General features: G+C 43.8%; 1 protein-coding gene across 2 annotated transcripts in view; it reads left to right on the forward strand.

Annotated features, from left to right (window-relative positions):
- The window catches only part of ENC1 (ectodermal-neural cortex 1), a 54,675-nt gene extending 37,220 nt beyond the window's left edge, over nucleotides 1–17,455 (forward strand). The window contains exons 2-6 of one of the 2 annotated variants that reach the window (XM_078785524.1): nucleotides 1,374–1,924; nucleotides 12,764–13,505; nucleotides 14,146–14,316; nucleotides 14,649–14,801; nucleotides 15,541–17,455. In XM_078785524.1, the coding sequence (XP_078641650.1) occupies nucleotides 1,599–1,924; nucleotides 12,764–13,505; nucleotides 14,146–14,316; nucleotides 14,649–14,801; nucleotides 15,541–15,927 (1,779 nt within the window). In that variant the 5' untranslated portion in view covers nucleotides 1,374–1,598 and the 3' untranslated portion in view covers nucleotides 15,928–17,455. Of the gene's footprint in view, nucleotides 1–1,373; nucleotides 1,925–12,763; nucleotides 13,506–14,145; nucleotides 14,317–14,648; nucleotides 14,802–15,540 lie in introns of those variants that run through there. The other variant, XM_078785525.1, reaches the window with a different exon arrangement.
- The last annotated feature ends 1,262 nt before the right edge of the window (nucleotides 17,456–18,717 follow it).

Genomic DNA, 18,717 nt, shown 5'->3' on the forward strand with positions numbered 1-18,717 from the left:
ATATAAAGATATATAGATATGTAGATTGTAGATAGATAAATAGATATGTAGATGTAGATAGATAAATAGATATATAGATGTAGATTGTAGATAGATAAATAGATATATAGATATGTAGATAGATAAATAGATATATAGATGTAGATAGATAAATAGATATATAGATGTAGATAGATAAATAGATATATAGATGTAGATAGATAAATAGATATATAGATGTAGATAGATAAATAGATATATAGATGTAGATAGATAAATAGATATATAGATGTAGATAGATAAATAGATATATAGATTTAGATAGATAGATAGATAAATAGATATATAGATGTAGATCAATCGATGTAGATATATATAGATGTAGATAGATAGATGTAGATATATATAGATGTAGATAGATAGATGTAGATATATATATATAGATGTAGATAGATGTAGATAGATGGATAAGTAGATTTATAGATGTAGATATATAGATACAGTATATAGATGTAGATATGTAGATATATAGATTTAGATATAAATATGTAGATGTAGATATACATATATAGATGTAGATATATAGATACAGTATATAGATGTAGATATATAGATACAGTATATAGATGTAGATATATAGATATGTAGATATATAGATTTAGATGTATAGATGTAGATATATAGATGAAGATATATAGATATTATAGATGTAGATATATAGATATATAGATGTAGATATATAGATTTAGATGTATAGATGTAGATATATAGATGAAGATATATAGATATTATCAATGTAGATATATAGATATATAGATGTAGATATATAGATATGTAGATATATAGATATAGATGTAGATATATAGATATGTAGATATATAGATTTAGATGTATAGATGTAGATATATAGATGAAGATATATAGATATTATAGATGTAGATATATAGATATGTAGATGTAGATATATAGATATGTAGATATATAGATATATAGATTTAGATGTATAGATGTAGATATATAGATGAAGATATATAGATATTATAGATGTAGATATATAGATATATAGATGTAGATATATAGATAGATATAGATTTATAGATGTTTATGTATATATAGACATGGAGATAGACATAGGCATGGACAATATTGTACCAAGTGTTCTGGTATTATACAATAATTTAGATTATTGTATAAATACCAGACCTGGTAGTATTGACAAAACACATTTTCTGGCCTTCACTAACAATGTAGGAATCCTTTTTGTTGTGTGGGCTCGAGATTAGGTTGTGAAATTGCAGTCTTGTGTACAGGAACATGCTACATGAACTTGTCTGTAAAACGCTACTGCATTCACACTTGCTTAATCACTGCTTATTTGTTCTTTTTCTTTCCAGGTTTTTCATGTTCATGTGAGACGACATCGCTATTGACAGAAGGGCAAAGAGGTTTGTAGGACGAGAGAGTGAAAAGTAAAAAGTGGAAGATTGAAGGGTGGGGTGGTGTAGGAGGTTTGGAGGGGGAGAGGCTTTGTGGGGGTTTATGAAGGAGGGTGGGGGGAGGTTAGATAAAGATAAGGACACGTCCGTGATTAAACAAGCAAGCGAGGGGAAGCAGGCGACATGTCTGTAAGCGTGCATGAGAATCGCAAGTCACGCACGAGCACGGGCTCCATGAACATCACCCTGTTCCACAAGACTGCGCACGCCGATAACGTCCTCACGCGCCTCGGAACTCTGCGCAAGCAAAGCCTCTTCACGGACGTGGTGCTGCACGCGGGGCAGCGAGCCTTCCCGTGCCACCGCGCCGTGCTCGCCGCATGCAGCCACTACTTCGAGGCGATGTTTGCCGGTGGCCTCCGCGAAAGTCACGACAGTGAGGTGAACTTCCATGACAGCATTCACCCCGAGGTCCTCGAACTGCTGCTCGACTACGCGTACTCCTCCAGGTGGGTATTCTGTGTGCAGGTATACAGCGCTTTCTTTATACTGCATGTTGGTGTTCGCACACTATTTATTCATTGAGTGTCAATGTCGCTGTCTCGCGAATATCATTTTGGCACATGGCTGCTTTGTGTTCATCCCCTTTGTGTATATTTTGATGTCATTCTTTTTGTGTGCTTTACATTCAGGAAGATTATTCATTCAGAGGGGACATTTACCACCTTCCAATTATATCTGCTTGAACCAGTTCATGAAATTATATATTTTGCTGTCGTCGTAATCCAGAACAAATTGGGTTTGACCGGTGGCCGGCATTGAGTTGATCGGCCACATCCCAGAATGAAGCCCTCGTAAATCTTTACCAATCAGCCGGTAGAGCGCTCACCAAGGGGCCCGTTTGATTTTCAGCACTTGAGTGAGCCAACTCAAGTTTCAACACTCTAACTAAACGGTTCATAAGGAACGGCTGGCTTGGCAAGCGATAGCAAGCCAATTGGTAATGGAACACACCCAAGAAGTGGTCTTGAAAGGCCCAAGTTCGCTTTGTTGTAGGCTTCAATTACAAAACAACTATTTTATCCTGCGAAAAAATGACATTATCATTGCTATATATATATACACAGACTTGGCATTTAATATGGAATATTTTTTTTGGGGGGTGAACTTACTTTTCAAGATGACTTAGAACCAAAAGTTCATTGGAATTATGTTGAAATTATTCTAGATTTTGTTAATGTGACCTTTAAAAGAAACAAAAACCACATTTGACATTTCGAAACAAATAAATTGATCCTTGAAAGTGATGTAAACTGATATCGAACTCAAATCACGGACAGTACTGTGTTAAACTTCTGTGCGTTTTCCAGAAGTATCTCTTTATTTTGCACATTAGCCAAAAAATTTTTTAACCAAAACAAAAGTTAAATTACGACTGGGATTACGGACATTAAAATTACAGTTCAGTACTTCGTGTAACCCCCACGAGCATTCAGGAGAGCACGTACACATTGAGGCATGCTGTTCATGAGATTTGCCAAGGTTTGGACAGGAATCGCTTGCCATGCAGTGACAATAGCCTGCTGCAATTCACGCACAGAGGTCGGCTGCTGGTCCAAGTGGTCGATTTGACGCGTTAATTCTGCCCACAAGTTCTCTATCGGATTCATATCCGGGGACATGGCAGGCCACTCTATATGCTCTACACCACGGTCAGCAAGAAAGTGTTGGATCATGCGAGCACGATGAGGCCGTGCATTGTCATCTTGGAAGACAAAGTTTCCTCAAAAGGCTGCACGAGCAAATGGAAGCAATGTTTCTTCCAGAATGGCCCTGAACTTGAACTGGTTCAGGTTTCCATTCAGAACAACCAGGTCAGTTTTGCCCCCTGCATGAAAAGCAGCCCAAACGGTCACCCCACCACCTCCAGCTTGGACTCTTGGCACTATACAATCTTTGTTGTAGGCTTCATGCACTTGTCTGCACACTCGGACGTGGCCATCTTGACAATAGAGCAGAAATCTAGACTCGCCCACTGAAGATCACGTGATTCCAGTGTCCTGGCTGCCATTGACAGTGCTCTCTGGCTCACTGCAATTGGCGCTGGCGGTGTTGTCTGGTCAGGCGTGGCTTTCTCAGGGGACGCCTGGCACGATAGCCTGCTTGAACCAGTCGTTGGTTGACTAGCCTTCTGGATACAGGCGCATTTGTCAGTTGCTGCCACGCAGCCCTAAGCCGATTAGCTGACTTGGTACGGCCATTGCGGACTAACCGGTGCAGCTGGCGATCATCCCTCCTTGTGGTTCTGCGGGGACGTCCTGGCCTCGGTATTGGAGTAGGGACACCCCTCTGAGCATTTCGTTTCAGGATCTTTGACACCTGACCTTGAGTGATGCCATACTGCCGAGCAATAGCACGCTGTTTCATGCCATAATTTCGTAAAGCCACCACTCCATGACAAACAGCATTGTCGAGTTGACGGACCATCTCCAGAGGAAGCGGCAATAACTTTTGGAGACGTGCAGCAGTTGTTTTCCACTAATACAGAATGCAACAACCCTTGTATACCCGACTGTGAAGCCAATCATCAAATGCACCTGTCCGTACATTTTGCCACGCCACCTGTGATATAATCCTGTTGTTGACTTCTTGTTGCGACAGACAATCAGTGACATGGTTCTTTGAACAAATAAATCACCGAAGTGTAAAAGAAACTCACCAGATTGATATACTGAGTTAAGAAAGTAAACCCAAGTCAAGAAAAAAATATATATTCCATATTAAATGCCAAGTCTGTATATATATATATAATTGAACCTTGTCAGAATCAGTCTAAGGAGCCGCATCAATCGTGTAGACTCTGTGCACACAAAATGGGTCTTTGGATGATGATGCTGGAGCCCGAAGGCCTGTGGTTTTCTTTGTTCCATGTAGCTATGAGCCACGCTCGACGAGCTTGGAAATTATCTACAAAGTAACGCATGCGATTTGGCATGTAGGGTGAATACCGGGACGTTTTCACAAACATTCTTATCGCCTTGAGAACCTTCCCCACCGCACATACTTCAAAAGTCAGATATTTAAAGTGCTTGTCTCCCTTTCGTGGGATAAAAGTGAAAGAGGCAATAATCACTCACGATGCTTCTAAAGAGAAAAGCACGAGCCAGATTTATGGACCGCCATCCCAAAGGGGACACTAATCATGTGGGGACCCGCGTTTAATAATCATCCAGGCCTGTACAGCTGTTTTGAAATTGCAGCCTATTCAGTACGATTTATGGCTTTATCTCAGCCATTAAGGTTTCGGTTATGAGCCGCCCTTTAAACTCGACGTCTGAGGTCACGGGGCAAGCCATGTCCTTCACGTACAACCAGCCCGGATTAAGGCTATGAGGGACCTTAGGCTAATGGGTTGGAAGGGCTGAAGTAGGTACTACATATTGCATAAAATTCATCAAACTAATTTATTCAAACATGAAATTTTCAAAATGCTGTTTCAACCAATAGGCAAACGCAGACGGTGATGGATGATGCGTCAATTCTCCCTTACTTTTCACTTTCCTTTGTCTTCTTCCTGTCTTGCTTTGGCTGTGTATGCTGTTGAGTCATGGTGTATGTGATGGTGTGACATGCGTGTGACATGCGTGTGACACACTGTGAGGTCATTTTAACCTTTTTGAGAAGAGAAGAGAATGATCGTTCTCTGCTATGGTTACTGATAAGCAGTGACAGATGCAGTTGTAATTCAGTTTCACCATTCAAAAAACATTCCGTCATGTTGGATTCAATGGATTTATTATGAGCAAAACCTGTCTTTGTCCGTGCATATTGTCTTTGCCTCCTTTCGTGTTTGCCAGTCTCTTTTCTTAGCCACACTCTCGACCAATCATCATTGGACGAAATCCAAAAAAAAACAAGATTGGAAAATTTGAGGACAGAAAAATATGAAGCCTAAGGCCTTACTAGCCTCTGGGTTAATCCGGCCCTGCACACGGTATAACTGCTGCCATCACAGGCTGTGTGAGTTGCGGTGAAAATTAAAAAAAAAACCATGGCGATCGATCCTGCCGATTGAATCGTAATTGCCTATTTACAAATCCTCGTTTCACCTTTGACGTCAAGAAATGGCCGTGGACTCAGTGTTAATTGCAGAATGAGTGAACAAAAGGGGTTTGCAATTACATGTGCATTATTTTGCCATCGTGCCCGTTTGGATAAACATCCAGTGAAGACGTGTGACTTATCAAGAGTGCAAAGCTTACCTTCCCGGTGTAATTTCCGCAAAGTGTTGGAGATTGCCGTGTGCCGTGACAATGTGTTGATGTTCCGCGCTAGACGGTGTGAAGCAATTTGTCCTGCTCAGAACGCATGCAATAAGGTGAGTGTATTACCCTGCGAATCATCTCATGGGTGGAAAGGAATATCCCATTTTGTCGAGAAACACCTTCTACCAAATTCCGAGCACCAATTGTAGGCCCTTTGCTGAATTCCTCTGCATTCCCATCGTCAATGTTGTATTACATCTATTTTTCAGTGCTTGTTGAGGGTAGGATAGCCTGGTGGGTAGCTGAGCCAACCGTTGAGCTATCTATATTGGGTTCAAATCTTGACCCAGTTCTCTAAACTGTCGCCCTGGTGTTTTGCATCAGTCTTCGCCATCCATCAGATGGAATTTAAGCCCCTCAGTCAGCATTTTGTGGAGATTAAAGATCCCACGGTGTCTTCTGCAAAGATCAGGCGAGTTATTGCGGGCACCCCTGACAAATGACAAATTTCTGCCAAAATCTCCTCCAGTCGAGCGTCAGGCCCGACCAGACAGTTCGCAAAAATTGTCCAAAAATAATAAATAAATAAAAAAAGAAGCTTTCTCTGGCCGACCGCACAAGACGTTTGGAATAAATGTGGACGTCAAACAAGTAGTAATAGCAGTTTCGTGTTTGCGGAAGTGTCTTCATAACTCACGTTTATTTAGGTTTTATGAACTAAGCTGCACATAAAAATGTTAGGCCCACAAGCTCGATCACGAAGAAAATGCAATGCTGCCAATTGGTATGAGAATAGGTTTTCTCAACGATCGTATTTCTCTTGTGTATGTAGCTTTGTCTGTTTGCACAAGTCCTCTCTGCTCTGTGTTTAAAAGTGGCAGAGAGGAGATCAAACCAAGGACGGTTCCATTTAGCGGCCTGAACTCCAGGCCACCGGAGCAGCCATCTGGCACGTCTGTGCGTTTTCTACATGCCCAGTGACTGTAACCGTACCTTGTCGACAGCAAGCTATTGGCAAAACCCTGCCGGGCTGCTTGGCAAACCGCAGCTGGTCCCGTACGACCTTGGTCTCCGCATTCATCCATCATAGAGCCGGACGGCCTCGTACTACAATCGGCAGTGCAGCAATTGGGCCTGGTTTCTGCCACCCATTCTCGATTCAGGGTTAATGGTGTGATTCTTATCCTGTCGGTTGTTTTTTCAGCACTGCCCTTACTTGCTATTAAACGGTCGGTACGTTAAAGGCCACATGATCGAGGCTTGTGGAAGAGGTGGGGCAGAATGGAAGGGAACAAAATGGAAAGGGGGAAACAACAACCGCATAGTATAAGTGAGAGTGAGATCAAGGGGATGGGTGAGGGGGAAAGAAGGACAAATGGGGGTGAACAAGCTGCACATAAGATGAACGAAACAGAGCAAGAAGAGGAAGGGGAAGCTGGGGGATAAACAGAAAAGGGGAAAACAAACCGACAAACAAAAAGGGGGTAAGGGAGGGGGGAATCGCAATAAACTGCAAAAGGGGAGTGCTTTGAAAGGGGTCCTTTGGGGTAGAAGATATGAGTATGGATGGGGAGGTCACCTGCGGTAGTGGTGAACAGCTGTCTTGAAGTCCTGGAGGGAATAATGGGACAAAGTTGATTCCACAGGTGAGAGAAAAGAGGAACAAATGAGTAGAGGTGAGCAGTGAGCCTGGATTTTTGGAGTTTAACAAGAGGAGAGGTAATACTGGCAGGCCATGTGCAACCTGCAGAAAGTTGGGAGGGCTGGAGCCCAGAGAGGGCAGAGGGTGCAAGACCAAAAAGGAGGCGGTAGGATACAGAGATGCCACCAGCCTGTAACAGGCCGAGACGGTTCGCTTCATCATGGGAGATCCCAATGATTTTGAGGGTCTTGCTTTTCACAGCGAGTTGACCTTTGACCTTTTGACATAAAAAATAGTTGGTTTCCCAATTCAATGAAGTGGTCACTATGCAATTGCTGTTTAATTTTCGGATTAATTGGATGAAAATTTATGATTTTTCAGATGAAAATTAATTTTAGAAATTCTGCCTTGAGTTGACCTTTGACCTTATGACCTCAAAAGTAGTTGCTTTCCCAATTTGGTGACTCGATATGCAAATGCTGTTCAAATTTCAAGTCATTCGGATGAGAAAAATGACAATTTTAGAAATTTGACCTCAAGATGACCTTTGACCTCAAAATCAATAGGCTTCTTCCTTATGACCAACTCTACCATATGGTGAAGTTTCGTGACGATTGGTTTAAAATTGTGACCTGTAGGCGATTGACAGACAAACAGAAAGACAAACAGACAGAATATCGCACAAGACCAACCAATATACTTGAAAAATCTTCGATTTGGCAAGTAATAAGTACATCTGATTATTGTAGATTTTTCACTTCAAATACATGATACTTGGATGTAAAAAACCATATCATGAAGAAGGTGCAAGCATGCTCACCTTTGGAATCTTACTATAATTCACCAAATGTCCGTCAGTCCGTTCGAAGGTACCGCAAAAACGGCTCAACCAATCGCAACGATATTTTGGGTGGGTATTCCTGGGACACCTGGGAGTAAAATAGGCTATATTGTTTTTCCAATTTTTCCCAATTTTCCAGTTTTTCCAAACACTATGGAATAATATTTACCGATATGAACAGTGATGTGGCTTTTGTTGAAATTCTACAAATACTGTTTATTCTACGTACCAGGAGAGAGTAGATCGACTCCTGATGAACTCTTCCTATATAAACGTGCGGCTCCGAAGTAACATGGCAGCGTGTGCAAAGCGACTGAGAAACAGGTGTAGCGGCCGCTTCCGTGTTACAGATTCGGCGCGCACTCTTCACACATAAACGTGCGACTGAGAAAGACGTGTAGCGGCCGCTTCCGTTTTGCAGAATTAAATCTTTTTTCACAATTGGCGCCATGTACTGTTTAGATTTTGATGATTTGCGTGTGATGATTCAACGGATGTTTATATGAATCGTTTAAAATAAATTAAAAAGCCTTCAATTTCTGATATTTTGCCTTTTCATTTGGGCCTCCCAATTGAAACCCCACCCATAGTGCGGGTACCGTTGCTAGTTTATGTAATTGCATTTTTTGTCGAAACATCAAATGTGCAGATTTGCAGCAATTATAGGATTTTCACATTGTTTGCCTCAAATAATCTCTTGAAGATTTCCCTAACCCCCCCCCCCCCCCCCCACTCCCACCTCCCTCCCCTTGCTCCTCTCCATCCACTGATGCTGTGGCATTTAAAATGTCCATTTGGTTTTAAAATTCTCACAAGCTTATGAATCTGTTGTTGGTGGTGGTTCGTATGCAGCGTGTGGGTGTTGCCTGCATCATTTTTTGGAGTCAACCCACCTGGTGTTAATTCAACGGCATGACAGGAGATTGATTTCAGGACCCAAAGATCTCAAGCCATCCACCTTAAGTGTTAGCCCACACACCAGGCTCACAATCTGTTGTCCAATTCTCCTTTTCGATCCCCTCTGGCATGTTTGAGAAATCCAAATTGGAGTTTTACAGTGAGGTCTTAACAAGTTGCTCAAACATTGTATTAGGTTTTCACCCCTCAGCCCAAATTGGGCTAAGGGGTATTGTCCGGGCGTCCGTCAACTTTTGGTTTCCGTCAATTTCAAGGAGAACGGCTTGTCCGATTAAATCCATTTTTGCAGTGTGTGTTAGGGTTGAGTCGAGGAAGGATCCTTTCGAAAATGGGCGTGCTGCGATTTTCAATATGGCCGCCACGGCAGCCATCCGGGCGTCCGTCAACTTTTAGTTTCCGTCAATTTCGAGCAGAACGGCTTGTCCGATTAAATCCATTTTTGCAGTGTGTGTTAGGGTTGAGTAGAGGAAGGATCCTTTCGAAAATGGGCGTGCTGCGATTTTCAATATGGCCGCCACGGCAGCCATCCGGGCATCCGTCAACTTTTGGTTTCCGTCAATCTCGAGCAGAACGGCTTGTCCGATTAAATCCATTTTTGCAGTGTATGTTGGGGTTGAGTAGAGGAAGATTCCTTTCGAAAATGGGCGCGCTGCGATTTTCAATATGGCCGCCACGGCAGACATCTTGAAATTGGTTTCCGTCAATTTCAAGCAGAACGGCTTGTCAGATTAAATCCATTTTTGCAGTGTGTGTTGGGGTTGTGTCGAGGAAGGTTCCTTTCGAAAATGGGCACGCTGTGATTTTCAATATGGCCGCCACGGCAGCCATATTGAAATTGGTTTCCACCATGCATGGGCTGAGGGGTTTACGCCCGCTTTGTGGTGCTATTTATTGTATTATATAAGAGGCCTGTACACGAAACAGAAGGTGCAGTAAGAGCAGAGTATAGAGATACCGGTTGGTTTGGAATTGGAAAAGGGGTCAAACAGGGAAGGGTTCATTCTCTCCCCTTCCTGGTTCAATCCACATGGTGAGGACATCTTGAGGAAATCAAACTTGGATGACATTGAGGGTGGAGTCAGGATTGGAGGAAGACGTATCAACAATCTAAGGTATGCTGATGGTAACACTGTCGGCAGAAAGTAATGATGACTTGATGACACTATGTAGTGTCAACTGAAAATATCGATGCGTTCAGATTGGGAGAGGATCACGTGGAAATAGGGGAACGTTTCATATTTCCGGCCTCTAAGATTGAAGTGAGTGGAGAATGTGGAGGAAAAATCAATACACTGTGTTGTGAACAGCAATGTCACGATTGACGAAAATCTGGAAAGACAAGGATGTGACAAAACAAACCAAGAGGAGGCTGATTAATGATCTGGTATTTCATGTACATGGATGTGAGTCATGGAGAATGAAAAAAAGAAAGAAAGGAGAGAAGGTTGGCAATTTTGAAATGTGATGTTGGAGACGAATGTAAAAAATTCTGTGGAATGCAAGAAGAACAAACAAATCGGTGATTGTGTGAATGAGACCACCATGTACAATAGAAGCATTGATGCTAAAACAGAAACCGTCATGCTATCGACACATCATGCATGCAGAAAACAAAAGCCTAGAGTTTGTTATACTGAAATAAAATCCTGGCTTCAAATCAACTTCCTCAAGCTTAACTGTGATAAATCTGAAATAATCATCATTGGCCCAAAAACGCTCACAAAATCCACCCATAACTTTGCCCTCAACATCGATGGTATCCCAGTATCCACCTCCCCTCTCATCCGGAATCTTGGCGTCATCTTTGACCAAACCCTTTCCTTCGACAAATACACTAAACAGATCACAAAGTCAGCCTTCTTTCACCTGAAAAACATTGCCCGTCTCCGCTCATCCCTCTCCTCCACGGCTGCAGAAACCCTCATCCACGCCTTCATCACCTCACGTCTGGACTACTGCAATAGGCTCCTCTATGGTTCACCCGCAAAAATCACCAATAAACTCCAATACATTCAGAACTCCGCTGCCCGTCTACTCACCCATTCCCGGACCCGTGACCACATCACCCCCGTCCTTTACAAGCTTCACTGGCTCCCCATCCCCCAGAGAATCCAGTACAAAATCCTCCTCTTGACATACAAAGCCCTCCATAACCTGGCCCCATCCTACCTGGCTGACCTCCTCTCCAGACACACTCCCACCCGCAACCTCCGCTCTGCTGGTACCAACCTCCTGACCCCCCCCCGCCCCCCCCCATCCGGACCAAATTCAGATCCTGGGGGGACAGGGCCTTCTCCATCGCTGCTCCCACCCTCTGGAACTCACTACCTCACACCATCAGAGACTCCTCCTCACTCACCACATTCAAAACATCACTAAAGACCCACCTGTTCAACACTGCATTCAACATTCAACCCACAGCATTTAACCCCTGACTATCTCTTCTCCTTCTCCCTCCTTTTGCTTTAAATATTTCCCTATTGATTCTTGTCTTTTTGCAATTGTTGTTTTCATGTATTGTTATGCATTATGTTTTCCACTCTGTCAAAGCGCCTTTGGGCTTCTGGAAAAGCGCTATACAAAATAAATGAATTATTATTATTATTATAGAGAAGGTAACCATGCTGGGTGTGGTTGATGGAAGAAGAGGAAGAGGCAGAACTTGCATGTACTGGATGGATGGGGCATGAAGGAGCTGCAAAACAAATCACACGTGTGCAGACAATTAAATGAGGCAACACCAGACTTGATTTCAGACAAACACAGTGACTGAGCTTTGGGGAAGTGACGTCACTTCCCAGAGCATTATGGGTACCAGACACACCATCTTTGTCGCATCTTTTTTTTCTCTCTCTCTGTCTGCACGTACCATTTTTAAACTCGTTGCTACGAGACTAGGCCGGGGTCAGAATCAAACCACAGAATATCCCAGGCTTGGAAAGGACGCTCTAACCTTTTTGCCACAGAGTCTGATGTTAAGCAAGGGTTTGAAACTTTGAGTTAACCTCAGATTAAGCCATTCAACTTGAATTGAGCCTTGGTGTCGTACTAATAGTTTGGGAATTCCTGACCTAATGACGGCTTCAAACTTGAAACCTTAAGACCAACTCTGTTTTAAAAACTTGGGATTAAGATGTGTGACGATTTGATTCCACCACTCCCCAAACTGGTTAAGCTCTTCTCTTCCAGGTGTACCGCTGAGTGTAAATCCAAACTCATGAATGTTGCCATTTTGTACTTTGCATTGTTTTTCCCTTTTGTGCTTTAATTAATTAATTTGCAAGTCTCCTTCTACGAAGCCTGGTGTTGACGTATTGGTTACGGTAGCTGACATATAAGATATTTTAGGGTCCTGAGTTTGTGCCCCTGTTGAGCCGCTAACATATAACACCAGGTGGGTTGCCTCAGCCTGTCATCCTTCCGAGGTTGGCAAGATGAGTACTAGTGTACTGGGGGGAATGAGCCATTTGAGTATCCAACCTGTCCAGGATTGTGCCCCATAGCCAAGGAAAACTACATTGGCAGCCCTGTGTGTCTGAAGAGGCGAAATGAATGCTTCCTCTTTGACTCTAACGCATTGTATTCTAATTTTGGTGCTTGTTTTTTTTTTCCGTGGCCATTTTACGAAACATTATCATCGAAACTGAAGTTTATCAGAATAACGACAATGTTTGCATTGCAGAGTGATGATAAATGAAGAGAACGCAGAATCTCTGCTCGAGGCAGGAGACATGTTGACATTTGATGATGTACGTGACGCTTGCGCAGAGTTCCTCGAGAAGAACCTGCACCCGTCCAATTGCCTGGGAATGCTTCTGCTGTCTGAAGCGCACCAGTGCACGCGCCTACGCTCCCTGGCGTGGCACATGTGTCTCGCTAACTTCTCCGCTCTTTGCCAGAATGAAGACTTTTGCCGACTCCCTCGTGAAAAGCTGCTCGAGCTGCTGCGCAGCGAGGAGCTCGAGGTCGATGACGAGAGGCTCGCGTATGAGGCGGCTGTGCGTTGGGTGCGCCACGACGAGGAGGCTCGCGTGGGATTCTTGCCGGAGCTCCTCGCTGGCGTGCGCCTTGCCATGCTTCCCCTCGTTTACCTGTCGGGCACAGTTGCGACGGACACTCTCGTGCGGGAAGATCCATGCAGCCGGGCTTTGCTCGATGAAGCGATTCGCTGCAAGCTCAAGATCCTACGTAACGACGGTGTGGTTACCAGTCCATGCGCCCGTCCGCGCAAAGCCGGCCACTCTCTTCTGCTGCTTGCCGGGCAATCGTTCATGTGTGACAAGATCTACCTGGTGGATCTCAAGGGCCAGGAGATCGTGCCAAAAGCAGACCTGCCGAGCCCACGGAAGGAATTCAGCGCCTGTGCCGTTGGTTGCAAGGTCTACGTGATGGGAGGACGTGGTGCTGAAAATGGCGTTTCCAAGGTAAACGTTTTCCCAGTTTTAACAATATGTTGATTATGGATCAAATTTGAATTTTGAGGGTTGTTTGCTTGATGCGAATGTATGTATAAAAGGAAATAGCAAAAGGAAGAAAAGAATGAATGAGGATCACTACTGTACAAAGAGGGGTGAGTGGTGGAAAGTAAGGATATTACATTGCGTTTATTTCTGCGATTCTGATCCTACTTAAAGGGACGCTTCACGTCATCTGTTCACCCTACCACTCTCTTTCGTGTAACTCTTCAATGAGCCTTGACATCTGTGGACAAAGTCGCTCTGCTCATTAATGTGAAATTACCTGGTGGGTGAAGAAAGTTTTGTTTCAAATTGGATTCTGCTTTGTTCCACAATGGAAACGCCATAGTGTCCTTTTAAGGTAAAAGTTCACAATGACAGGTGCACGGACAACTGGACAGGGAGAGGAAATGATAAATGTTGTGACCCTACATGTAAATACAGATGTTTGATACAGAATTAGACACAAAGTTTCTTAATTGGATATTGTTTTGGAGCTTGGACCGTGTGGATGGGGTTCAATCATTCATAAGATACAGCTGGGGTGGCTTTGTGGAACATGTGGTGGACACTTTTTCTTCTTTCCGCGTCATTGGGTGGGTTGCAGGATGTTTGGGTGTACGACATGGTGCATGACGAATGGTCAAAAGCGGCTCCCATGCTCATTGCACGCTATGGCCACGGCTCTGCGGAACTCGAACACTGCGTGTACGCAGTCGGCGGACACACGGCCACACCTGGCGTGTACCCTGCGTCGCCGTCCGTCTCTCTCAAACAGGTAGCGTTGTGGTTTGGAAACCGGTTGACTGTCACTAGGTGTTGGTGATCCAAGCTTGGAGGAGAATTTGTAACGTGTGTTCTCCGTGACTTGCGGATGTAAAACGCTCAGTGCTATGATGTGTAACAACAAGGTTAACTTGTATTGAACGGGAGATTTGCACAATATGTTTGAACAACATGTCATCCTAACATATTTGGACAATGGCCATTCAAATTCGCACATGTTTCATCGAAGAATTTAGGTCTTGATGAAAGATGGTGGTCGGGATAGGAAGCAGATGGTATCGACAAAACAACCCTCAAATCTGTTACAACCTCCCGTGCTCACAGGTGGAGCGTTACGACCCGGTAGCGAACAAGTGGGCTATGGTCGCTCCGCTGCGTGAAGGAGTGAGCAATGCGGCCGTCGTCAGTGCCAAGCTTCGGCTCTACATCTTTGGGAGTGGCGGAACATCCGTCATCGGACAAGACCATGCGCCTAAGGTACCAAGACGTAAATATGTTCACCGAACCAGCATTACTTTAACCCACCCTCACATACCTGACCCTCAATTTTCATTTAATAATTATCTTTATTTATTTTGCCTATTTATTTAATTATCCGGCTGAGATAGGCTGGACACTTGGTGCAGATGGGGGAAGAGAGAATGGCAAAAAGAGCGGATAGGTTGAGGGAACAAGGTAGGGGGAAAAGAGGTAGACCACGGTTGAGATGGGAGGATCGTGATCATTGTTTGAAAATCTCACTTGAAGTTCCTCTGTCCCCTCTTCACCAAAATTATTCTGTCCACAAGTAGTTTGTGTTTTGTTTTGAAACCATTTCCGTTTCTTCCATACGCTGTGATTTTAACCTCTCATCCCTGTTTCAACTGTTCAACCTGTTTCTTCCTCAGCCTTACTGTCTGAATCCATGTTCCTCTTCCTGGTTTTGTTGTCAATAATTTGCTTTGTGTCCTTCGCGAAGAGTAGGCGAGTTATCGGCGACACCCTGGCCAAATTCGAAATTCCTGTCCTGACTTCCTGGGTCGGAGTGGCAATCCGTCCAGGATTCTAACCCTAGCCATAGAAACCGCATTGGCAGCACCGACGCTCTGCATAGAGAGCACGGATCATGGTCTGATCTAATCTGATTTCTTTTGGCTGCTTTTCCAGCTCGTTATTCCTCTCCAATTCCTCTCTCAAAATATCCATTCCTTCCCCTCTCCTTCTTGATATTGACCAGGTGCAGTGCTATGACCCTCGTGAGAACCGCTGGACGGTGGTGGCCTCTTGCCCACAACCCTGGCGGTACACAGCAGCCGCTGTGTTTGGAGGACAGATCTTCATCATGGGTGGAGAAACGGAGTTTGTGGCAGGCTCGGCGTACCGCTTTAACACTGAGACATGCCAGTGGACTCGGGTCGGGGACATGACCGCCAAGCGCATGAGCTGCATGACCGTATCCTCAGGAAACAAGTTGTACGTCGTTGGTGGATATTTTGGAACGCAGCGATGCAAGACCCTTGATTGCTATGACCCGGCTTTGGACACATGGGACAGCATCACTACGGTGCCCTATTCCCTGATACCAACGGCATTCGTGAGCACTTGGAGGCACCTACCGGCATGACCCTCCGTACCAACCGTAACTAAAACGTGGATTATTTACGAGATATTGCATCACGTTGGGCCATGAGTTGGGCCCATGAATGACCCATGAAAATAGCTATTCCAAGAAGGAACTAACTTATGTCGGTAATTTTTACTCCTTCGTACGAAGACTGCTGCTTTGAGCAGAAACATTTGGTTATTGTGTTTCAGTGTTAAAGCCAGAGTGACGTCTCATGCACATTTTGTTCTCGTCTATTGGTTTTGTTAGATTGTCTTTCTCCAAGCGTTCTGATCGAATGACTGTAGGTTTTTGTAATTGGAGTGATGGGGGAGTGGAGGGAGGCTCTTCCTGTGCGTGTTCCACTTCCAGAGCAGCTCCCCATCTCCCTCCATAAATGGAGACGATTTTGATCTCGAATTGTAATTCAGGCATTATCTCTGGCCTTGAGGCTTATCGCATCAATATAACAAACACCTTGTGGGTTGTGGTTATTAAGCCAGTATGCGCTTTGGTTCCGCTTGCTGTCCCACCCATCGGTGGAATGTTGCTGTTAGGAATGCTACAATGGAGCAAATTGTCTGGGATTCTGCTTTGGTCAGGCCTCTCGCGCCGCTTCACCACACGGCCTGCTAAACGCAAATTGTATTGCTGCTTGTGTTGTCAGTTTTAATTTTTTTCAAATCTTAAGGTATTCAATTTTGATCGAATTTTTCTGCTGGTGGAGGAATTCAAGTTTAGCAGTCTTTATTTATCCGTCCGTTTGTTTTTTGGCTGTTCATTAGTCACATGGACGTGTTTATTTATTTTACGACTGCATTTTGAGCCACTGTGCATGGGGGGGGGGGGGGGGGGGGGTGTGCCTCGCTAATGAGATGAACTGTAGACTATGGTATTGCGATGAGACAAAGGAGAGGGTGGGATGTGTGTGGGGTTTGTGAGGAAAAGGGGGTGGGGTAGGTGGAGAGGGAACACCAGGCATGAAAAGCCTGTAACCATAGAAACAGAGAAGGCCCCATCGGGAGTAGTAACGCAAAGGAGCAGATCGTATAGTAGGAACTTAAGGAGAGAGAGATGGAGGAGATGGTGCTTGTGACGTTGGGTTTGAGCGCCTCGAGCAACCTTTGTCTCCAAATACGATTACTGCGGTGTCTCCAAGGAGCTTAGTTTTTAACATGCTCGGTGGAGTCTGTGCCCTGAACAAAGAGTGCGGGGGAGAACTGTTCTGCTTATTCCCAGCACGTAGTTGGGCCAGACTCCAGGCATATGCCCTTCACCCCCGAAATGCTTCTTCTTTTTTTTTAAACCATGACAGATGGCTTCCAAACTCCATGTTTTATGGCCTCGTGATAGTAATATTAGTAGAATTGAGAGTTGTGTTGTGATTTTAGAACCCCCCTGCATGAACGTGTGCGTCCGTAATGGTGTATGCGTATTATTGCCTCGTGATCACATTCCAGGGACCGATGGATTTCTTTATTATTTCATTTTGTACACAGCAAGGCTGCTGAAATAAGGTGTGGAATTAAAGAAGTGATCGTCGAACGTGCTTTGAATGGTGAAACCTCTTCTTGAGATTTGGATCTACAAGATCTGTCTTGCAAATGGGAGACCTTTTGAAGGTCACACAAGATGTAGTTTTGATCCCTCGTGCAAGGAGCCAAATATTTTATTACGAATGCAAATGTGCCAGAATGTTGACCATTTATTTGCACATCTCTTCCCTGCTCTCCCCACACTCTCCATTCTTGATTCCTAACCTTTTCCTCCCATACTACTCTATCTTCCTTTCTGGCTTCTATAATTTTCCCCTCTTTCTTTAATAAATTCCCCCTCAGAGATTTGGCAATCTCGATAACTGTTCCAAATAAATAAACAGACAGAATGAAAACTCACTCATAGAGCGACACTTGGCAAAAGAGAACAAAGTGGAATGGTACTCAGTGGAGCATCCTTTTGACCTCAAAAATAATTGGTGGTTGAATTCTGTGATCCGATATGCAAATCGTCTTCAGATTTCAAGTCAATCGGATGAAAACTGAGAATTTTAGTAATTAGAAAGGGTTGTTGACCTTTTGGCCAATGTTGACCTCAAAAATAGTTCGTCGGTGGTTGAATTCAGTGACCAGATATGCAAATCCTCTTAAAAGTTCAAGTCAATCGGATGGAAATTGAGAATTTTAGCAATTTGGAAAAAGTGGGTGACCTTTGGCCTATGTTGACCTTTTGACCTAAAAAATAAGTAGGATTCTGTTGGACCATCAACTCCACCATTTGGTGACGTTTCGTGAAGATCGGTTTAAAATTGTGACCTGTAGGCAAGTATAAGTGAGCGGACAAACACACAAACACACACAAACCGGAGTGACCAATATACTTGTCCAAAATTTTTTTTTGCTAAGTAGTAAATAAGGATACAGTCAAACCTCAATCTTGTGGAAACTAAAGTTGGTGTAAAAGCTTCCATCCCTGATAATATAACTAGGGTTACCCAAGCTCAATGCAGCAATATGTTGAGCATCAATTATGACAAAATAATTCTAATAATAATTATGATGTTCATTTGCTCTGCTCTGAGCATTAAGATGGCCGTTGTGTTTCAAAGTGTATTTTAAAGATCCCATGTTGTATTTTGCCAGGACAGACCTTTGAGTGAGTCTCATGAGTTGAGAAGGATCTACCAGCTTGCTCTATTTGAATTCTTCCTGGTTTCTAAATGCTCCAAATGGTAACATGAGGTTCCATGAACGGCAGGTCTCTAAACAGTAACGGTTGAGAGTGTGGGCGAGGGGACAGGTGAATGCGCCTTTT

Source organism: Myxine glutinosa, chromosome 10, assembly GCF_964187855.1.
Source record: "Myxine glutinosa chromosome 10, kmMyxGlut1.1, whole genome shotgun sequence".
NCBI classification, from domain to species: Eukaryota; Metazoa; Chordata; class Myxini; order Myxiniformes; family Myxinidae; genus Myxine; species Myxine glutinosa.